Source organism: Choloepus didactylus, chromosome 22 (genome assembly GCF_015220235.1).
Source record: "Choloepus didactylus isolate mChoDid1 chromosome 22, mChoDid1.pri, whole genome shotgun sequence".
NCBI classification, from domain to species: Eukaryota; Metazoa; Chordata; class Mammalia; order Pilosa; family Megalonychidae; genus Choloepus; species Choloepus didactylus.
In genome coordinates, this window is record NC_051328.1 from 44,517,220 (window position 1) to 44,535,820 (window position 18,601).

Here is an 18,601-nt window from a genome sequence, read left to right on the forward strand (position 1 = left end):
CTGGAAGAGAACCGCCCATCCCCAACCCTGGGTTTAGAGCACACCCAGGAAGGAAAGTCCGTTTCCTAGTACAGGATCTTGGGTTTTAATTAAAATGATGAGAAAAGAGCAAAGGAAATGTAGTTGGGAGCTCTAGAAACCGCAACAAGTGTTTTCACCTCAGCACCACTGCAGACATTACTTGGGTTCTCTGCAGTAAGAAAGACTTGGTAAGTGTAACAAGAACTGAAACAGAAACTCACGTTAGTAAAAATTAGCTTTTTAGGTTAAGAAAACTCATCTCTGAGACTTTTAAAATGTCTCAACACAGTCAAAGTTCTGAAGAGAAGGGTGAGCACTTGCTGGAGCCAAAGGACGCAACCAGTGACCACCTTCCAGCCATGAACAGTTTAACCCGTGTGATGTGCAGGGCTGCTGCCCCGGGCAGGCGGGCGCTCCCAGTGGACACTCCCGTGAAGCCTGGAGGGAGCGGCCAGCTTCCTGCGGCTCCATCAACCTTCAGTGGCTGCAGGTGGACGCTGAAGCTGGTGGCCCTGCCTTTGATGTCAGGGGCCTAAAAAGAAAAAGAATAAAACAAACAACTGGCTGAGCTGATGTCACAGAAGCCAGAGGACACGCCAGGGGCCTTCCGAAGCAAGGACAGCCTGGGGTTCCAGGGGACGCCCAGGCCATGGCCGCACTTAACGCAGCAAAGCTGGAGCTCACTAACGTGGCTCCAGGACACAGTAAAGCATCTTCCTAACAGCACTGCCTTTGGACAGTATTTAACTTATTTGCATTCCCAGGACCATGCCACTCAACGACAAGAAAGACGAGGGCCGAGCCTGCAGCAAGGCAAGGTCAAGGCAAGGTCAAGGCGGGACTGAAGTTTCTAACAAATAGGGATATGACTCAGAATGGGTAAGGAAGACTGATGGTGGCTTCCCTTCTAAAGTGTCCATTAAGTTTGTGGAGTACTGTACAAAAAATACAAGCTGCAGAAAACAAGCTTGTTACGCTACTCCCACCTGTATTCCTGAAGGACCGACAACATCTATGGTTCCCAAAGAGGGGACGGCCAGGCTGCCAGGACACCTGCCCCCATGGCTTCTCACACTTGTGCACCCCCACTCTTCAAGGTGTCAAGTTAATCGCTTCAGGATCCCCATCAAAAGCTCCTCCAAACACACAGTTAATGACCCAACCGAGCTCCTGGGCAAAGGGTTCACAGAGACCAAAGCTTAGTGCCCAAGACAAGCTGCGGTTCCCAACGTGGAGCTGGTGGTCGCAGTGGCCAGGCCTCAGGAGGGCCGGGTCTGACGTCCGGGCGTTTGGTGGCGGCTGGCCCCACGCTGTGGTGGAGGAGCTGAACCCTGACAGAAACGCAGGTGCTGCCAGTGCTCACTCTCCTCTCCCCAGCCCTGACAGCGGAATCCACCGTGCTGTGGCCTCCTGCACACCTAACCCTGTTTGTCTACAGTCACTGCCCGTTGTGGGTCAGGCCTGGACTGGCTCCGGCTTTTCCTTCTGCTCGCTCCACGGCCCACGCATGGCTTTTTCTTCTCTTACAGATGGGGACACGGAGGGAGCTGGTGTTGGGCAGGTGCCCTCCCAGGGCGGATCTGAAATGCCCGTTTCCTGCTGCTCCACCCACCCTGCCCCTCTGCCTTTGTGGAGAGGAACCAGGCGGCGCCCCTATCGCTGTCGTCACAGACGTCTGTCCCTCAGCCACCACTGTTCCCAAGGCACTTGCAGGGGAGACGTGTCTCCACTGGCGGACACGCACAGACAGGGCTCTGTGGCCTTTCCTCGACTGGTGGGGAGCCCCACAGCCTGGCTCCCAGGGCTCAGACCCGCCCTGCTCCTGCCAGCCGCTGAGGCCACATGCTGCCGCTCCACTGCTAAAGTGCGCTGGTCCCGGGTGCGCAGGGGCAGGTGAGGAGCTGCAGGGGGAGAGCAGGGTTGCCCGGCAGTGGGGAGGGTAAGAGGAGGCTGCACTTCCCTCTCCCGCCAGCCCAGCCCCAGGCGTGAGCTGTCAGGACGCAGCTGTGAGGACGAGGACTACTGGAGGCTCCAGGCACGGAGAAGGCCTTGGAAAGTCTCGCGGCCTTGCGCAGCAGGTGTCCGGGAACGGGGGCTGGGGGAGTGGTGGGGGTGGCTCCTGAAGCCAACGCTGTGGTCTGCGCTGAACCCCTGCTTCCCTCCTCCACACACCGGGAGTCTCGGTGTGTGACAGCCCCCGGCAGAAACCCCGGGCACTGGTCCCGGACAAGCTGCCGTCAACAGCGTCTCACAACTGGATAGAAAACATAGGGTAAATCATCATGACTTTGATTTGGCAATGGTTTCATTTCATAAATATGACACCAAAAGCATAAGTAACAAAAAGAAAAAATAAATAACTGGGTTTCGTCAAAATTAAAAATTTTTGTGTATCAAAGGACACTATCAGGAAAGTGAAAAGATAATCCGCAGACTGGGAGAAAATATTTGCGAATCATATATATGATAAGGTATAGTATCCAGAGTAAATAAAGAATTCTTATATCTCAAGAACAAAAAGATAAACAACCCAATTAAAAAGAAAAATAGGTAGAGTACCTGAAGGCATGTCCCCAAAGAAGATACACAGAAGGCTGACAAGCACGTGAAGCTCAAAATCTTTAATCATTAGGGAAATGCAAACCCAAACCACAGTGAGATACCACTTCACACCCACTAGGATGTTTATAATCAAAAAGACAAAACAATTTTTGGTGAAGATGTGGAAAAATAGGAGCCTCTGTATAATGCTGGTGGGAATGTAAAATGTTGCAGCTGTTGTGGAAAACAGTTTGGCAATTGCTTAAAAAGTTAGACCTAGAATTCGCCTACGATTCAGCAGCTCCACTTCTAGGTACAATTGAGGGGAATTGAAAATATACAACCACACGAAGGCTTGTGCCTAAATGTAAAGCTGCGTCATTCATGAGGGCTGGAAGATGGAAACAGCGAAATGTCTGCCAGCAGACTGATTTATGAACAGAGTATGACATGTTAATGCACTGGAATAGTAACTCATCCATAAAAAGGAAGGAAGTGATGATACATACTACAAAATCTTGAAAACATGATGCTACCTGAAAGAAGCCAGATGCTAAAGGCTACATGTGGTAGGATTCCATGCATAAGAGAGGCCAGAACGAGCAAATCCATAGACAGAAGATTGGTGTTTGGCCGGGGGTGAGAATGGAAGCAAAGGAGCTTGGGGCATCTCATTGGGGTGACGGAAATGTTCTGACACTAGGTTGTTCTTGTGGTTGCCCAGCTTGGTAAATTTACTAAAGATCATTGAATTGTACACTTAAAATGGATGGATTTTATGTTACATAAGTTACACCTCAATAAAGTTATTATGGGCAGTTCTGTTTCCATCAAATCCTTTGCTGAGGTTTAGACCTGTTCTCTCTGCTGGAGGTTTGCCAGCCATGAAACTCATCAGGACCACCAGCTTCCTACTGTTCTCCTCTCCAGGTCACATGCTGATATTCCCAATGTCTGCAAGGACGTGGCCTGAGGGCCGCCCGCCGTCTGAGTTCTGCGTCCCCTGAGCAGGCCATCGAGAGGGCTGTCGGCGGTGAGCTCTGACTGCCCTGCCCTGCCCGCTGACCCGTGAACACTCCCTAGGGCTCCAGCGTCCCCTTTAGGACAGGAACTAGAGCCAGATTTCCAAACCAGAACTCGCCAGCAGTTTCCCCTTCCTTCTGGGAGCTGCAGTTAGAACCTCAAAGGCGTGGAATTTCCCGGGCCCTGGAGGGTATGGGGAGGGTCAGAAGCTGATGAAGGTAGAGGAGGCTTCTTCGCTGAGGAGGTGCTTGATGCTCGGGCTCCCTTGGGCGGGCGCTGCTATTCCGGAGACAGAGTTGGTGCTTGCCCTTCCGCTTGGGGAGGGCTGCCCTGGCCCCCCTGCTCCAGCTCCGCAGACTCGCGGCAGGGATGGGCCCCAGCCTTGGGGAGGCCCGGGCAGGTATGCAGCCAAGGCTGGCACCTGCCCTGACCGCACGGGGGCTGGAGAGCAAGGCGTGGCTTGGTGCCCACCCCACCAGCCGCAGACGGGCCTGAAGCCCGTTCTCCCCGACCTCAGCCTCCTTGGAAGGTGCTCTCCAGGCCTTGAGAAGAAGGCACAGGTCCTGCAGCCTGGTGAGAAGATGGCCGTAGCCTTCCACGAGGGCGGGTGTCGGTGGTGGTTGGTTCCTGGAGCACGCGGATGCCTTCCTGATGGTCAGAACCCCTGCCATCTGCATGCTGACCTGTGGGATACGATGCAAAGCGGCGGTGTGTTTGCTTTTCACAGAACCAGCTGGTGTAGAATCTGTCAGAAGACTCCGGGGAGAGGGTGGAAGGCAGAGCTGTGTCGGTCCTGAGTGGGGCTCAGGCACTGCCCAGCTGACCTCACAGGGCCCGTGGGCTGGGCTGGGAGGCAGTGGCTTCCACGTTCACCTGCCCGCAGAGCCTCCGAGCATCCTGGTCCAGGGGCATTTTCTCTCCCACTTGCTACAGAAAGGGGAAGGTGGCTGGGTCTGGGGCACCCAGAGGGAGTCGCAGGGAGGTGGTGGGAGACAGCGTGGGGGTGACTCCTTTCAGGACAGTGTTGCATGTCTTGCAGGTGTTGATCATCCCCCGAAGAAAGGGGCTTGGCTGTGCCCGGACCTGCCCAAGGAGCAACAGCTCTTTTTTGGACGGGTCACCAGAGGTGCTCAGGATGTCTGAAGAAAGTCACCCAGAATGGCTACACACAGGTATACGGTGCACGGGTACGGGGTGCACAGGCAGGGGTGTACAGGTACGGGGTGCACAGGTACGGGGTGTACAGGTACGGGGTGCACTGGTACGGGTATACAGGTATGGGGTGCACAGGCAGGGGGTGCACTGGTACAGGGTATACAGGCACGGGGTATACAGGTACGGCGTGCACAGGCAGGGGGTATACAGGTACAGGGTGTACAGGTACGGGGTGCACAGGCAGGGGGTGCACAGGTACGGGGTGCACAGGCACAGGGTGCACAGGCAGGGGGTGTACAGGTACGAGGTGTACAGGTACGGGGTGTACAGGCAGGGGGTGTACAGGTACGAGGTGTACAGGTATGGGGTGTACAGGTACGGGGTGCACAGGCACAGGGTGCACAGGCAGGGGGTGTACAGGTACGAGGTGTACAGGTACGGGGTGTACAGGCACGGGGTGCACAGGCACGGGGTGTACAGGTACGGGGTGCACAGGTACAGGGTGCACAGGCAGGGGGTGTACAGGTACGAGGTGTACAGGTATGGGGTGTACAGGTACGGGGTGCACAGGCACAGGGTGCACAGGCAGGGGGTGTACAGGTACGAGGTGTACAGGTACGGGGTGTACAGGCACGGGGTGCACAGGCACGGGGTGTACAGGTATGGGGTGCACAGGCATGGGGTGCACAGGCGGGGGGTGTACAGGTATGAGGTGTACAGGTACGGGGTGTACAGGTACGGGGTGCACAGGCAGGCGGTGTACAGGTATGGGGTGTACAGGTATGGGGTATACAGGTATGGGGTGCACAGGCAGGGGGTGCACTGGTACGGGGTATACAGGTATGGGGTATACAGGTATGGGGTGTACAGGTACGGGGTGTACAGGTACGGAGTGCACAGGTACAGGGTACACGGGGTGCTCAGGTACAGGATGTACAGGTACGGGGTGTACAGGCACGGGGTGTACAGGTACGGGGTGTACAGGCACGGGGTGTACAGGTACGGGGTGTACAGGCACGTGTACAGGTATGGGGTGTACAGGCACATGTACAGGTACGGGGTGTACAGGTATGGGGTGCACAGGTACGGGGTATACAGGTACGGGGTGCACAGGTACGGGGTGCTCAGGTGTCCCCTGGTGCTGATGTCTCGGGTGCAGGCTCACCTGGGGCTGTCTGCCCACTTCCAGTTTGCCTGGTTTGGGATGAGTGAGAAGGTGGGCCAGGTGTCGTTCAACCTTCCCCGACAAGGTGAGACCCTGGTGGAGAAGCTGTAATGTGAGGTGGCAGCCCGGCCATCGATGAGGAGGTGCGAAGCTCATCAGCTCTGCCCGCAAATGGCCCTGCACCTCCTGACGTGACGCAGGGAGCAGGTGAAGGTGAGTGGGGACACAGCCTGGGTCACCAGGTCAGGCCAGGGTCAGGCTGCACCCGCTGCTGCAGAACTGCTCAGGTTTGGGCCTTCGCTGCAGGGCTGCCATGCTCTCCTCGTCGACGCCTTGTGGTAACTGAGACGTCTGTGTCCTGGGGAGAGGTACATCTGGGGCCAATGGCCAGTTAGGATTCCAGGTGGGCAAGTGAGTCCTCGAGAAGGCCGACATGGTGCAGCTGTGGGCCCAGCCCTTTGCAGGTAAGTCCACCTGTGAGGAGCTTGTGGAGGCCCTGGCAGCCTGGAGGACATATCCCTGGAGAGTGTGGAGAAACCTGCGCAGGGGGTAGGGGTCCCTGCAGGAGGGTCCTGTGTGGCGCCTGCCTGGCCAGAGCACTCAGCCACACCCCACCCTGCCAACCAGGATGGGCATTTCCACACTCACCCAGACCCTGTGCAAAGCAACTGCCAGCATCACTGGAGAACAGGTTAAAATAGCTGATACTGCCAATGGGCGTCTTAGATAAGGCCCTTGAGCCCATAGGGGTTTGCTGTTCCCAAAACATGCCCTTCCGGAGACGGGGCCGAGGGTTCAGCCACAGCCAGGCAGAGGGGTGGCCGAGCAGGGGCCTCGGAGAAACCTGCACCTGTTCCTGGAGGTAGACGTGGGCGCAGGCAGGCTCAGCCTGAGAGACCACAGGCCCCTTGGCTTCCCTGGGAGGCGGCTCCTGGGGGAAGGGTCTGGCCTTCCGCGGAAGTAGGAGCAAGTTTGGAGGCAGTGGATTGGCGGGAACAGGATCGCAGGTGTCCCTGGCAGGCCCCCTCTTGGGGAAGTGTGATGTGGGTTATCTGGGAACTGCTCAAAGGCCGCCTTAGGCCCGGCACAAGGACATGGCGCTCTCGGTGAGGTTGTATGGTTAGAAAACGGAGGTGTAAGCAAGTAATCTGGGGATTTAGGAGTGTTTTAAATAACCATTCGGATTGGTAGAAAACCCTCCTGTCATTACAAAGGAAACCCAAATGGGAGGCCTAGCTGGGACCAGGCCGCACACCTGGATCCGGCCTCACACCTGGGACTGGGCCGCACACCTGGATCCGGGTCTCACACCTGGGACCGGGCCGCACACCTGGATCCGAGCCGCACACCTGGGACCGGGCTGCACACCTGGATCTGGGTCTCACACTTGGGCCAGGGCACCTACCGTGAGTGTGATGGCAGCAGGCTCCTCGGGATTGGGCCCTGACCAGGGTGTGTCCCCCCAGGACCCCTTTGTGAGAACCCAGGAGGGGTCCTGGGCTGAACTGGCTGCCGAGGGAGGGTCTGCAGGCCGCAGGGCCCAGGGGTGCTGGGGGAGGTGAAGGTCCAGCCCCTGGATTTGGTGCTGCACCCACACCACCTTCTAACCTCCTCCAAGGGTCAGGAAGCTTCCAGATGGAAAAGGAAGCCCAGCTGTGCCTGTTGTGATGCCTGGGACGGAAGCGCCTTCCCCTTTTCTCGTCCCTGGAGTGTGGTGAGGGACCCGCCCCTCTGTGCTGGGACCGCCCACGCCCGAGGGCGCCGTGCCAGATGGAAGGACCAAGGGGCTTCGGGCGCTGAGCTGCCCCTGGAGCGGCCCCTGTGCAGAGCGGGGCTGAGGAGCCTGCCCCGCCCACTCGCCGCTGGGGGTGGTGGATGCCGGGGCCTGAGGCTGCCCCCTCCCCGCCATCCCGCCCGCCTCTCCTCTCAGGGTGTGGCCCAACCCCAGATGCGGGAACTTTGCCCTAAATTTTCCAAACTGTTTGTTATACTTGCCTCCGAGACTCAAAACAGTTTCCAATTTTGGGACAAGCACCTTCAACTCTTGCTGTGTGTAAAATGTACATTATTGAATTGTTAAAATCTCCAATGCTGAACAAGTGTGGCAACCTCTCCAAACCCGGATTAGCTGAGCAGCTTGGGATCCTGTTGAGGTTCCCCCGTCAGGGGCGTTTCTAGCCCCCAAGAAGGGCCCTTTGATGTCCCAGCATCTGGCAGAGCCGCCAGCACCTCCCCCCACTAGGGTGCAGGGGTCGCTGGGGGGTGGGAGGGAAGGGCTGTCACCGAGGACACCAGGCATCTTCCCACTGGGAGGGGCTGGGGGCTGCAGTAGGGGTGGGGTGGGGGGTCGGAGATGGGAATGCTTCCTCGGGGCAGATCTGGAGTTCGCTCTCTGTCCAGCTGCATATCTAGGTGGCCTCTGGGAGTAGGGCCACAGGAGGTGGGTGCCATCTGCTGCGGGACCCTGTGAGGGGAGCCGCACTCGGCCTGAAGCGGGACCGACCTCCTGCGGTTCTCTCCCTGGTCTCTGCTCTCTGTCTCTGCAGAAGGAGGTGCCGAGTGGGCCCATGTGCGACCATGATTGGAACTTTCTCTGCTGTCTCCCTGGGGGAGCTTCTTTCCTGGGGCTCAGCCATGGGGCTGCCCATGGCCAACCTGGCTGGTCCCTGAGGACACCCTGGAGAGCCCCTGCCTTGGCCTCTCACCCCAACCTGGGGTGGCATCACCTCCAACAGGCCGAGCGACCCCAGGGCCACCAGCCCCTCTGCTTTGGGATTCAGCTGCCGCCTTCTCCTTTCTGTTCTTCCGTCTGTCTGTCAGCGCCTCGGCTGTACCTGGCTGTCCCCTCTGCCCCTGCCCCACCCTGTGCCCTGAACTTCCCTGGGGCTGGGGGCCCCCACCCCTCACCACAGTCAAGTGGCAGCTTGGCAGCCCACCCATCTGGCCCCGGTGTGTGCCCCAGGACCTGCAGGTGGGAGGCCGGGCTGGCTGCCCTTGTCTGAGCAGGCCCGCAGCCGCCATCCACCTGCCTTCTGTGCTGCCCACCTCCCTCTGCACACGTCCTGGGGCCCCAGCTCTGCGTCAGACCCCCGGCTCAGGCGACTGGCTGAGATGCTCCTGGGGTCTGGCCCTTTGCTGTCTGGGCCAAAGCAGGAAACCAGTTGGACGGACTAACTGCTTCCCCTCCAATGTCCACGGCCAGCCCGAGGGGAGGGGTGCGGCTGCCCCTTCACGGGGCCCTGCGTCGGGAAGGCAGGACCTGGGCCGCCAAAACAGGGCACCGTCCCCACTCCCTAATTCATTTCATGTGACTTGGGGACCGAAATCAGGGTGTTCGCCCCCGAATGTGACCCGAGTGGGGACAGGGTTCGCCTCAGCCTGGTGCCCCTGTGCTGGGAGGAAGCACCGTCGGGGTGGGGGGCTGGTCCAGGGGGGTCCAGGCTGTGCTTGGGGCGTTTCTCCCCCAGGAGCCCGTTTTCCTGTCCCAGAGGCAGTTAAGTGGGGATGGGCAGGGCAGATTGGCTTGGGGAATAAAAGCAGACTTAAACTTCCATTTGAAAACCATTCTTTAACTTGCTGTCAGACCTGCCCCTCAGCACGCAAAAAGCAGCACAGGGAGCAGCTAAGCCGGTCCATAAGTTGAGGGGAAGGGTCTGTGCCCAGGTCCCCCCACATCCCCTGTGGGGCCTCCCTCACCCTCCTCGAACACAGACCCACGGTGGACACAGGGCAGCCTGTGACAAGACATACAGGTGTGTGCGTGCACAGGTGCGTGTGATGGGCTGCGGGTGGGGGTGCAGCCAGTGCGAATGCGGAGAACAGAAGCGTGCGCGCCTCTGTCCCAGGCCCAGGGCGAGGGGACCCCCAGCCCCTACCCCCCAAAGCAGTCGGGGAGGCAGTGCTGAGTTCTGAGGCAGTGGTGGCAATTTTTGGTGTTCTGAGCTAATAGGAGATGGACCCTCGGGGGGCAAACAGGGACCCGGTGATCGACGGCACCACCTGGGGCAGCAGGAAGGGGGAAGACTCGAACCCAGAGTGGAGCCCCACATCACTGGGTGTGGAGGGTCTGTGAGTGCAGCCCTCTGTCCACTGAGATGCCCTTGGTCAGTCACGACACGAGGAAGACGCTACGGTAGCTCCACGGAGATTCACGTCCCCGTGTGCAGAATGGGTTCCCTGGCTTGGTCCCTGCACCCTGAGCTCGCCAGGAATCACGGACACACACGCTCCCGTCCGGCAGGCAGGACTTCCCGGAAGGCAGAGCCGACAGCCCCATCTTCCTGGTCGTGGGCTCCCAGGCGGCAGCGTTTCTGACCCAGGGCTGCGGTCAGGCCGTCCCGGGGGTGTCGCCAGGCTCTGGCCTTGGCCCCAGGGGCCCTGGTGGACAAGGCGCCTACTGTTCCTCGGGCCTCTCCACAGCAGGGAAAGTGTCCACGAGCACGGCCTGCCGCTCCGGGTCGGCCAGGGGCAGCTTCTCCCGGCTCTGCGCGGCCCTGGCCCGGGTCCAGGAGGGGGAGCGCAGGCAGCCAGGCCGGGGCAGCGGGTGCAGGCCTGCGGGGGGCATGAAGGGGGTCAGCTCAGCGGCCGACCGTGCGGTGACGGAGTGTGTGTGAACACGTGTGCATGAGCGTGTGTGTGTGTGTCCTGCCTCCGGGAGACTGCTGGGGCCCCGGACAGTGGTGCCGGGGGCCGAGGTGTGTGCAGCTGACCCGTGATATTCCCAGACTGTGACCCCAGGCCCCCAGCGGGGCCCCAAGCTTCCCCCAGAGCCCCTCATGCTGGTGGGAGCCCTGGGACTTGGGCAGTGGCTTGTCCTGGCCATGAGCAGGGGCGGAAACAACCCCTGGGTGGGCTCGGTGCCAGGGCCCAGGCAGGCCCTGTGCGGATGGGGGTGGGCACTCAGGGGAACAGAAGGGGAAACCGAGTCAGGGCAGTGGCTTCAGTGGAGGCTGAGCTGGCAGGAGGGGCAAGGCTCCCACCCCCAACTTGGTGCCTAACTTGCGATGTAAATTCAGTCAGTAAATTCCACCTTCAGATGGGACTTTGGCCTTTTGCTGTTGAGGAGGGTGGCCCTGACAGAGAAGGTGCCTTAGAGTTGGATCAGAGGCACCAAGAACGCAGAAACGGTGTTGGAGATGGTGCAGCAGTGACCAATACTTCTTAAAGGACACATCTGAGGTGAGGAGTTCTCAAAAATGGGGGTTTGTGGGGGGCGGTGTTTGGGGACTGTGACCCACAACTGCCCTTGCTGCCCTTTGGGGTTCCCAGCCGGCCTCAGCCCCTGCCCCACACCAGCCCCTCACCTGCCGGGGACTCGCTGGCAACGTTCTCGTCATCCGAGTCAGCGAAGACCTCCGCCAGCTCCTGGTCGGACATGTCGGTCAGCTCGGTGAGGTCCAGCAGGTCGAAATGGACCTCCAGGGAGGACACGCTGCTCAGCGGCTCTGGGGATGGGCAGGGGCCAGGGGGCACCATCAGCCCAGACCCTTCCCCTCAAGGCTGGGAAAGAGCACAGCCCACTCCCACAAGGCCTCCAGGTGGTCTGGAACTTTCCGCAAAGCGCTGCATGGTCAGATGACCCTCCAGACTAAAGAGCATTCCGGGGTCCCCCTTTAACAGACCTGAACCCAGCTTTGCCCCAGGCCTCCCCTTCCCACCCCGTGCAGAGCCCGCCTCCGTGGCCCTGCAGCACGCGCTGGGCAGGGGCCGTACTTACGCCTCCTCTCCGTGACCTGCAGCAGCCCCGGGGCTGGGATGCCCACCTCCTCCTCAGCCACGGGTGTGTGGCAGCTGTCCTCCGGCCCGTGGGCCAGGACCCCCAGGGCAGTCTGTGGCACCTCCACCTCCTCAGCGTGCTCTGGGGCCAGAGACACAGCGCACCTCGGAGACGGTCCAGCACCTCCCTGTCCCCAACCAGGGCCTGCTGTGGCACTCCCGGTGCCACCCCAGGAGCCAACAGGACCCCTCGCGCACAGGCAGCCCCTCTCCAGCCGCCCACCGGTCACCTGCTCCGGCCCCTGGCCCTCCTGGGGCGGTCCCTGCGCCCGGCTCGTCTCTCTCCTAAAGGTTAAAGTGCCCCCGTCCCTTATTGTGCAGCCTGACTTTTCCTTTAAAAACCTTTCTTGTTGAATTTGAATTAAAATAATACATTCTTGTTGTAAAAAAATATTACCTCGCCTCCTCCCCTCCCTCCAGTTCCCCTCTCCCCCCACAGCCCTGCAGCCCCCTGCCCAATTCATGGCAATTGCCTGTTCATGGGCAATTCCTTCATCAGAAGCCAGAGTCATGGGTCCCCCCCTCAGACCCTGACCCATCCCCGCCCCTCTCCACCTCCAGGACTCCCCCACCAGGCCCCCCACGTCCCCCTCATTCCCACCGCGACCCTGCGCCCCACTGGGCCTCTCCCTGGATCCCCTCCCCCAGACACCCCAACTCCCTTCGTGGGGTCAGAGGTGCATCACGGGAGGGGCCTCACTGACCTTGTCTGTGCCCCCCACACACACACACATTTGGGGCCCACAGTGGAAAGGGGCAGAACGAAAGAATGTGCTGGGCTGAGACCTCCAAGTGGGCTGGGGTCACACAGCGTTCCCTGTCTCTCCTGCAGGGACTGGAGGGGCCATGCCGTGCCCCCCAAGTGCAACTCCTCCCGAGGGTGTGGGGTGAATGTGTAGGGCGCACGGGGTATTTTTAGTAGCCCTGGCCCTGAGCGCTGGAAGATGCTGGGTGAGGACGAGACGATCAGAGCAGCTAGAGGCACGTCTGCTGGGCTTCCTGGCGACAGCTGCCGGCTGGGAGCAGGGGACGCGGCGGCCACATCTGAGCCCTCACTCCCTTCCCCGGCTGAGCAAGGAGGAAGATGAATCAGTGCACCCTGGAGCCGGCAGGGCCACCCTGGGCTCCCCTTGGGGGCCCCAAGGCCGAGGGGCAGAGTGGAGGGTCCTGCTGGCTGGTGGGCTGTCAGGGCTCTGCCTACGGGCACCCCGAGGCCTGACCCGGCCCCCACTTGCCCCTGGCCGGAGCTCCTACACAGGGGTCCGATACAGCTGCCCGGTGTCATCACAGGCTGGTTCCAGCGGCCGGAGGACGCCAGGCTGGAAGAGGGGCACTCACGGGCATCCTGGCTGCTCCCCCAGCTGGCAAGGGCATCTTTGCATGCAGAGAGCACAAGCAGGCGAGCAGGGTCTGCCCCACCAGGAGGGGATGCTGTCCATCCTCGCCACAGCCCCGAGGCCTCAGCTGAGTCACCCAAAAATGGATGTGTGGCCAGGGCAGGGCGGTGTCCAGCACTCAGCCCTCAGGGGAGGGGATACGAGACCGGAGACTCTGTCTCACCCACAAGGCTGGGGTCTGTGCTTCCTTTCAGTCCCTGTACCACAGCCATGAGAGGGCAGTGTGGGTGGGGGTGGGGGAGACTGAGGCGGCCTGGTGGAGCCCAAACCCACCTGCCCGCCCACCTCCCCGGGCCCCAGCAGAGGAAGGCCCTTTCTGCCACCTCCTGGGGTCCCAGGCCAGGCTAGGTCCCCCACAGCACCCTTACCCTGGAGCGGGAGGCCCTGGGGCAGCCCTCAGTCCATGGCCCCCTCCCCTCCTGAGGGCTGCCCACTCCCCTTGACCATCCTCCAAACCCAGACACCTGGGGCAAAGGCAGCTCTGCAGGGGCCTCCTCTGGGAAACAGGGTTCACGGCGATACTCTGATCATGCTCATGGTTTTCTAGCAGTTTCTCTGCACGCTGCATTTATCACCTGATGCCATCCTCATGGCTGAGGTGGGGCCTCGGACACTGAGAAAACTACCCAGGCCCACAGCTCAGGTCCACTGGGCCAGGTCCCCCAGCCTACCCCCACCTCCATCTGAGGTCACGGCCCAGTGGAGGGAGGAAAGGGTCCTGGTTTGGCACCCACCCACGAGGAAGTTGGTGAAGTTTCCCTGGACCCTGACTTGGATGAAGGCAGGACAGAGGTGGGGTTTCTGCTCACAAGACAAAAGACACCATCATCATCCATCCATCCATCTGCCCATCTATCTGTTCACTTGTCCATCCATCCATCCACCTTTCCATCCATCCGTTTATCCATCCGTTTGTCCATCTGTCGGCCTACCCATCCATCCGTCTGTCCTTCCATCCATCCGTCCATCCATCATTCCGTCCGTCCATCCATCCAGCCTTCCTGGGGCCTGAATAAAATAGACAAAGATCCCACCCACTGAGGGGTGGGCAGTGCTGGGGTGTGAAGGCCAGTTTCCCATTTTGGGGTTCAGGGAGGACTGAGGAGACACTGAGAGGGGGTCTGAAGGAGGGAGAGAGGCCCCAGAAAGGGAGCAGCAGGTGCAGAGGCCCTGGGGTGGGGGGAGCCTCAGGGAGCAGCGGGGCTGAGCAGGGGGCAGCGGTCCTCCGGCTGCTGCTCCGAGTGAGCTGGGAGACGCCGGTGAGGGGCTGTGAGCCCCGCGGGTCGGGGCCTACACGTGTGCAGGAAGCACGAGGCTCGGACGCTGCCGACCCACAGAAACCTCTCTCCCCGCATGTGAGATGTGGGACCCCCCCGGTCTCGCTTTGGGGAGCAGCGGGGCCTGGGAACACCACTCTTCCTCATCATAAACGCTGTGGCCACGGGGTGCCCCAACCCGCCCGCAGGCACCGCTGCTCTGCCGCAGCGGCCGACAAAGCACCGTCTCCCCACGTTTTAACACCCGGAAACAGCAGTGGCGCCTCGGGGTGGACAGAACTTGCTACCCTGAACTGGGAAAACGCCTCACGTTCTGGTTCCTTCACATCTCCCTCCGGCAGCGCAGATGCCCTGGCTTGTGCCAGGCAGTGGAAGAGAAGAGAGAAGCAGACAACACTCACCGCCAAGGACAGGAGTCAAGGTCACTAATCTTCTGGCTGGAAGAACGTGATTGAAATAGGAGACTGGGTGAGCGTGCCAGGGAGAACTGGCAGGTCCTGAGCCCCAGGAAGGGGGCAGGTGGACCCTGGCTGGTGACCCCTCAGGCCGTTAGAGTGACCACTTGGCCTGGCAAGTCCACTCCTGGGCATATTCCCAGGAGAACTGAAAAACGCACACCGCAGTGTTCAAGCAGCTCCGTTCCCGGCAGGTGAGAGGCCGGCTGACCTGGGCCTGCCGCGGGCAGAGGTGAGGGCGTGTTTTTGGAAGGCCAGGAGGGGCACGGATCAGGATGTGGCCCCTGCACGGTGGCCGCTGCCCCGACCAGCGGGCGCAGGAGGCTGGAGTTGGGGAGCCCCTGCCTGGGAGGAGAGTGCTGCCCTCCAGCCTGGCTTTCCCCAGGGCTGACTGCAGATGGAAATGCACTGGTCTCGTCTGTGTGAGCTGCTGGCCTATTTTCCAGCACACTTGTGTTGAGGACTTGGGGAGAATCGCATGTCCCCAGCTGTGCCCTTGGGACCCTGCCTGGAGAAGGAAGGTGCTCTGCAGACACCCATCGCACAAATGAATGAATGAAGTGAGTGAATGACCATTGTGGGAAGGGGAGATGGTCACAGAGGTGGGGCCCCCCTCCACCCTGTTTGCCAGCATCTTTGTCCTCGATTTAGTACCTGCCCCCCGCCCCCACCCTGTCCAGTTGGTCAGCTCCCACGGTCAGGGACATGCCCTTTGCAAACATCCAGGTGGACAGAGGCCCAGGTGGGCAGATGTCCAGGTGGCAGAGGCCCAGGTGGGGGTGGGCTAGAACCCTGGTTTCCCAAAAGCAGCATTTCAGGCCCTTTAGGAGAGCACCGACCCACACGAGTTCCGACTCTCCTCTAATTGCTTCTTGGTTCAGCTCAGAAATCTGCCCCTGCCCAGAGGGCATCTAGTGAGCCAGACGCACACACAACCCAAATAATAGGGTACTCCTCAGGATATGTTAGGGTACTAAGAATCTGTTAATTCTTTTAGGTTACTCTGTAAAGCTTTTATCTTTTAGAGAAGATTTCTGAAATATTGATGGATGAAATAACATCCTGGATTTGGAAGGGAGCTGGCCGTGCCTGCTGGTGGCTGGCAGGGTATCGTTTTCTCTACTTTTGTGCATGCTCCACACTCTCCAAAGAGAATTCAGGTGATGAGGCTTGGTCACCTCAGGCGCCAGCACGACCTTGTGAAATCCGAGGACGCGGGGCGGGGGCCGCCTTCGCCGACGGCTGTGCATGTGGAGGCTCAGACCAGGGCTCTTTGCCAGGGACCCCAGTCTTTGCTCTCCAACCCACCCCCTTCCCTGTCCCCACAAAGCTGCTCCAGCGTCACGGCTCTGTCAGTCCCACAAAGGGCCTGGGCCCCTCCCACAAATGACAAAGAAAATCAAAGCCACTGGCCCCTGGGTGTGTGTGGTGGAGCTTGGGGCACTGGGCAGGGCCCCCCCAGACACCCGACTGCACCTCATCGCCCAGGCTGACAGTCCCCAGCCTGCCAGACAGCGCCTGCTGCCCGCCCCCAGCTCCTGCTGGCTCCCTGGGAAGGGGCCTCCTGGGATGGGGCACGCAGGCCTGACTCCCGCCTGGCCTAGCCAGGCCCCAAGTTCAAGGCTGTCGGCCGACTCAAACCCTTCCAGATAAGGGTTCCATGAGAAGACCCGGGCCTTCCTGGCGTTCTCCCCTCACCAGCCACCACCCTGCCTGGGGGACCCAGAGGGGTAAGCCCTGCGGTGGGATTTCAGCGGTAGCTCACCCGTGGGAGGAAGGGGCGGCCTGCGCCCTCCCAGGTGTGTGCCTCTGGGGCCGCGGCCGGTCACCCAGCTTTCCGCGGGACCCCAAGCGCAGCCCAGTAGCGCTCGCAGGACTCCCCCAGCCCCTCCGCCCGTGCGCGCCCATCAGGAGTCCGCGCTTTCCTGGCGCCCCATCCCGGCCCCGCGACCCCCAGGACCCCGGCCCGCGGCCTCCCAGCCCTCGCTCCTGGCCGGAGGAACAAAGCGGACGCGCGAGCGGCGTCGGCCGGTTGCCTGGCGGTGGCGGACCCTAGTCCGGCCGCCGCCCCTGCCCCGCGCCCCGGCGCCCCGCAGGCTCCGCTGGGCCGGGGGTGTCGGGTGAAGCTCTGGGCCGCCCACCTCCAAGCGGACCAGGCTCGGCCGCCGGGGCCGGGGGCGCAGAGGCTGAGGGGCGGGGACGGGTCTGCGCGCCCCCAGCCCCGGCGCGGAGGCGGCAGGCCCGCTCGGGCAGACGCCCCCAGCCCCTCGCTTCCCGGGCCGGGGACCCTCGGGGCCGGGCACACGCGATGGGAGCGGCCGATGGGGGCTGCTGCGACTCGCTGCGGGGAAGGCGCAGCTTGGGGGGCCTGGGGGCCTGGGGGCGCGCTCACCTGCCGGGCCGGCGCCTTCCGAGGGCTCCATGCTGCCGGCGGGGCCGGGGAGGGTCGCGGGCGGCGGCGGCGTCACCCCGGCCCGGGCGCCCCTGCGGCGGCGGCGACTCGAGCTCCGGCCGGCTCCCAGCGCAGCGCATCGGGGCGCAGCCGGGGGCCGCGGCGGCTGGGAGGAGCCCGCGGGGCGGGGCGCGGCTGCACCCGGGGCCCCCACCCCTCTCCGCGCCCGCGGGGACAGGTGCGGCCCCGCCCCGCCCCGCCCGCGCGCGCCCCCTGCCGGCCCCGCCCCCCGCGCCGCCCCCCGCGGCCGGACCCCTCGATCGTGGGCCCCTCCCCGGCTGACCCAGCCCTGCTGCCGCCGGCCCCGACGCACCTGGTCAGCCCCGGGGTAGATTCACCGCAGGTGTGTGCGGGGAGCCAACCACGTTAGGCTCTGGGGTGCTGGAGAAGATGCCGAGACCCTCAGGTGGTGGCTCTGGGGACAGAGACCCTGAGTCAGGACTCGCAGAAGCCTGGATTGCAGGTTGTGATAAATGCCCTGCGGGTGCGGGGCCACAGGAGCGTTTAGCAGTGAGGCTGGGGGTGACGTGGAGGGTGCAGTGGTCCCGCCTCCCAGCACTGCAGGAGGCCGGGCTCAGTCCCTGGGTGCCGAGGAGACTTTGCGAAGTGCTTTTTGTGTGCTTGGGCTCTGCTAAGCCCTAAGAAGGAGAAACGATCTGCTGACCTGGTTTTCCAGGTGGAGTCACTGACACAGAGAGGGGTAAACTCCCCGGGGACAGCCCAGGCACTAGAAAGCCAGAGGGTCAGGGTTTGGACCAGACTCTGCATTATGATGAGAATGAAACAAACAAAAGCATCAGAGAGGAGGAGATCCTCCCCAGCCAGAGGTGGAAAAGGCCTGGGTGTGTGTGTGGGTGGGTGGGTGGGGGGCACGAAGGCACCTCCAGAGCAGGGCTTCTGTGCACAGGCCCAGACAGCAGGTGGAGGCTGGGGGCTGCAGGCCCAGAGCGGGATCTGGCTGTGAGAAGGACCAGCTGAGGCCCACAGCCTGGCAGAGGTGGAGAGAGGAAGACAGAAAGCAGGAGGTGGGCTGGGTGCTTCACCCATGTGTGTACCCCCCCAACCAGGCATCCTCTCTGAGTGGGCCCCCTCCTTGGGCAGGATGTCAGGGTGCTTGTATGGACTGCCTCAACAATTCCCACTTCTAGGGCTTTATTAAGGAAGTAAAAGATCTGTATTAATAGCAAAGAAATGTAATGAGCCATTGTTTCTAACCACAAAAGACCAGGAACAGCCTAAATGTCCCATGATGCGGTTTAGGCAAACAGCTGAGTGGACACTGTGCAGTCACTGACACAGCCCTGTGTCTGCCTCCATCACCAGGAAAGGAAAGCAGAGAG

General features: G+C 61.3%; 1 protein-coding gene across 2 annotated transcripts; it reads right to left on the reverse strand.

The window, feature by feature from the left end:
• Positions 1–9,464: 9,464 nt before the first annotated feature.
• DBNDD1 (dysbindin domain containing 1) lies at positions 9,465–17,668 on the reverse strand. 2 transcript variants are annotated; one of them, XM_037816001.1, is made up of 4 exons: positions 17,575–17,668; positions 11,622–11,762; positions 11,209–11,349; positions 9,465–10,456 (listed from the first exon to the last, which is right to left on the reverse strand). In XM_037816001.1, exons 3-4 carry the CDS (start codon positions 11,279–11,281, stop codon positions 10,299–10,301), a joined length of 231 nt encoding a protein of 76 aa, XP_037671929.1. In that variant the 5' UTR covers positions 11,282–11,349; positions 11,622–11,762; positions 17,575–17,668; the 3' UTR covers positions 9,465–10,298. The 2 variants fall into 2 exon arrangements, with proteins under 2 accessions (XP_037671929.1, XP_037671928.1); XM_037816000.1 differs by lacking the exon at positions 17,575–17,668 and adding an exon at positions 17,202–17,331.
• Positions 17,669–18,601: the final 933 nt, after the last annotated feature.

What these genes read in the sequence shown, in the direction of transcription:
- DBNDD1 (XM_037816000.1), bottom strand. Translation starts at nt 17,232, where the DNA reads ATGGAGCCCTCGGAAGGCGCCGGCCCGGCAG. An exon ending in GGAAGGCGCCGGCCCGGCAG is followed by an intron (nt 11,763 to 17,201) that starts GTGAGCGCGCCC and finishes CTCTGGCCCCAG; the next exon opens with AGCACGCTGAGGAGGTGGAG. An exon ending in GCAGGTCACGGAGAGGAGGC is followed by an intron (nt 11,350 to 11,621) that starts GTAAGTACGGCC and finishes GCCCATCCCCAG; the next exon opens with AGCCGCTGAGCAGCGTGTCC.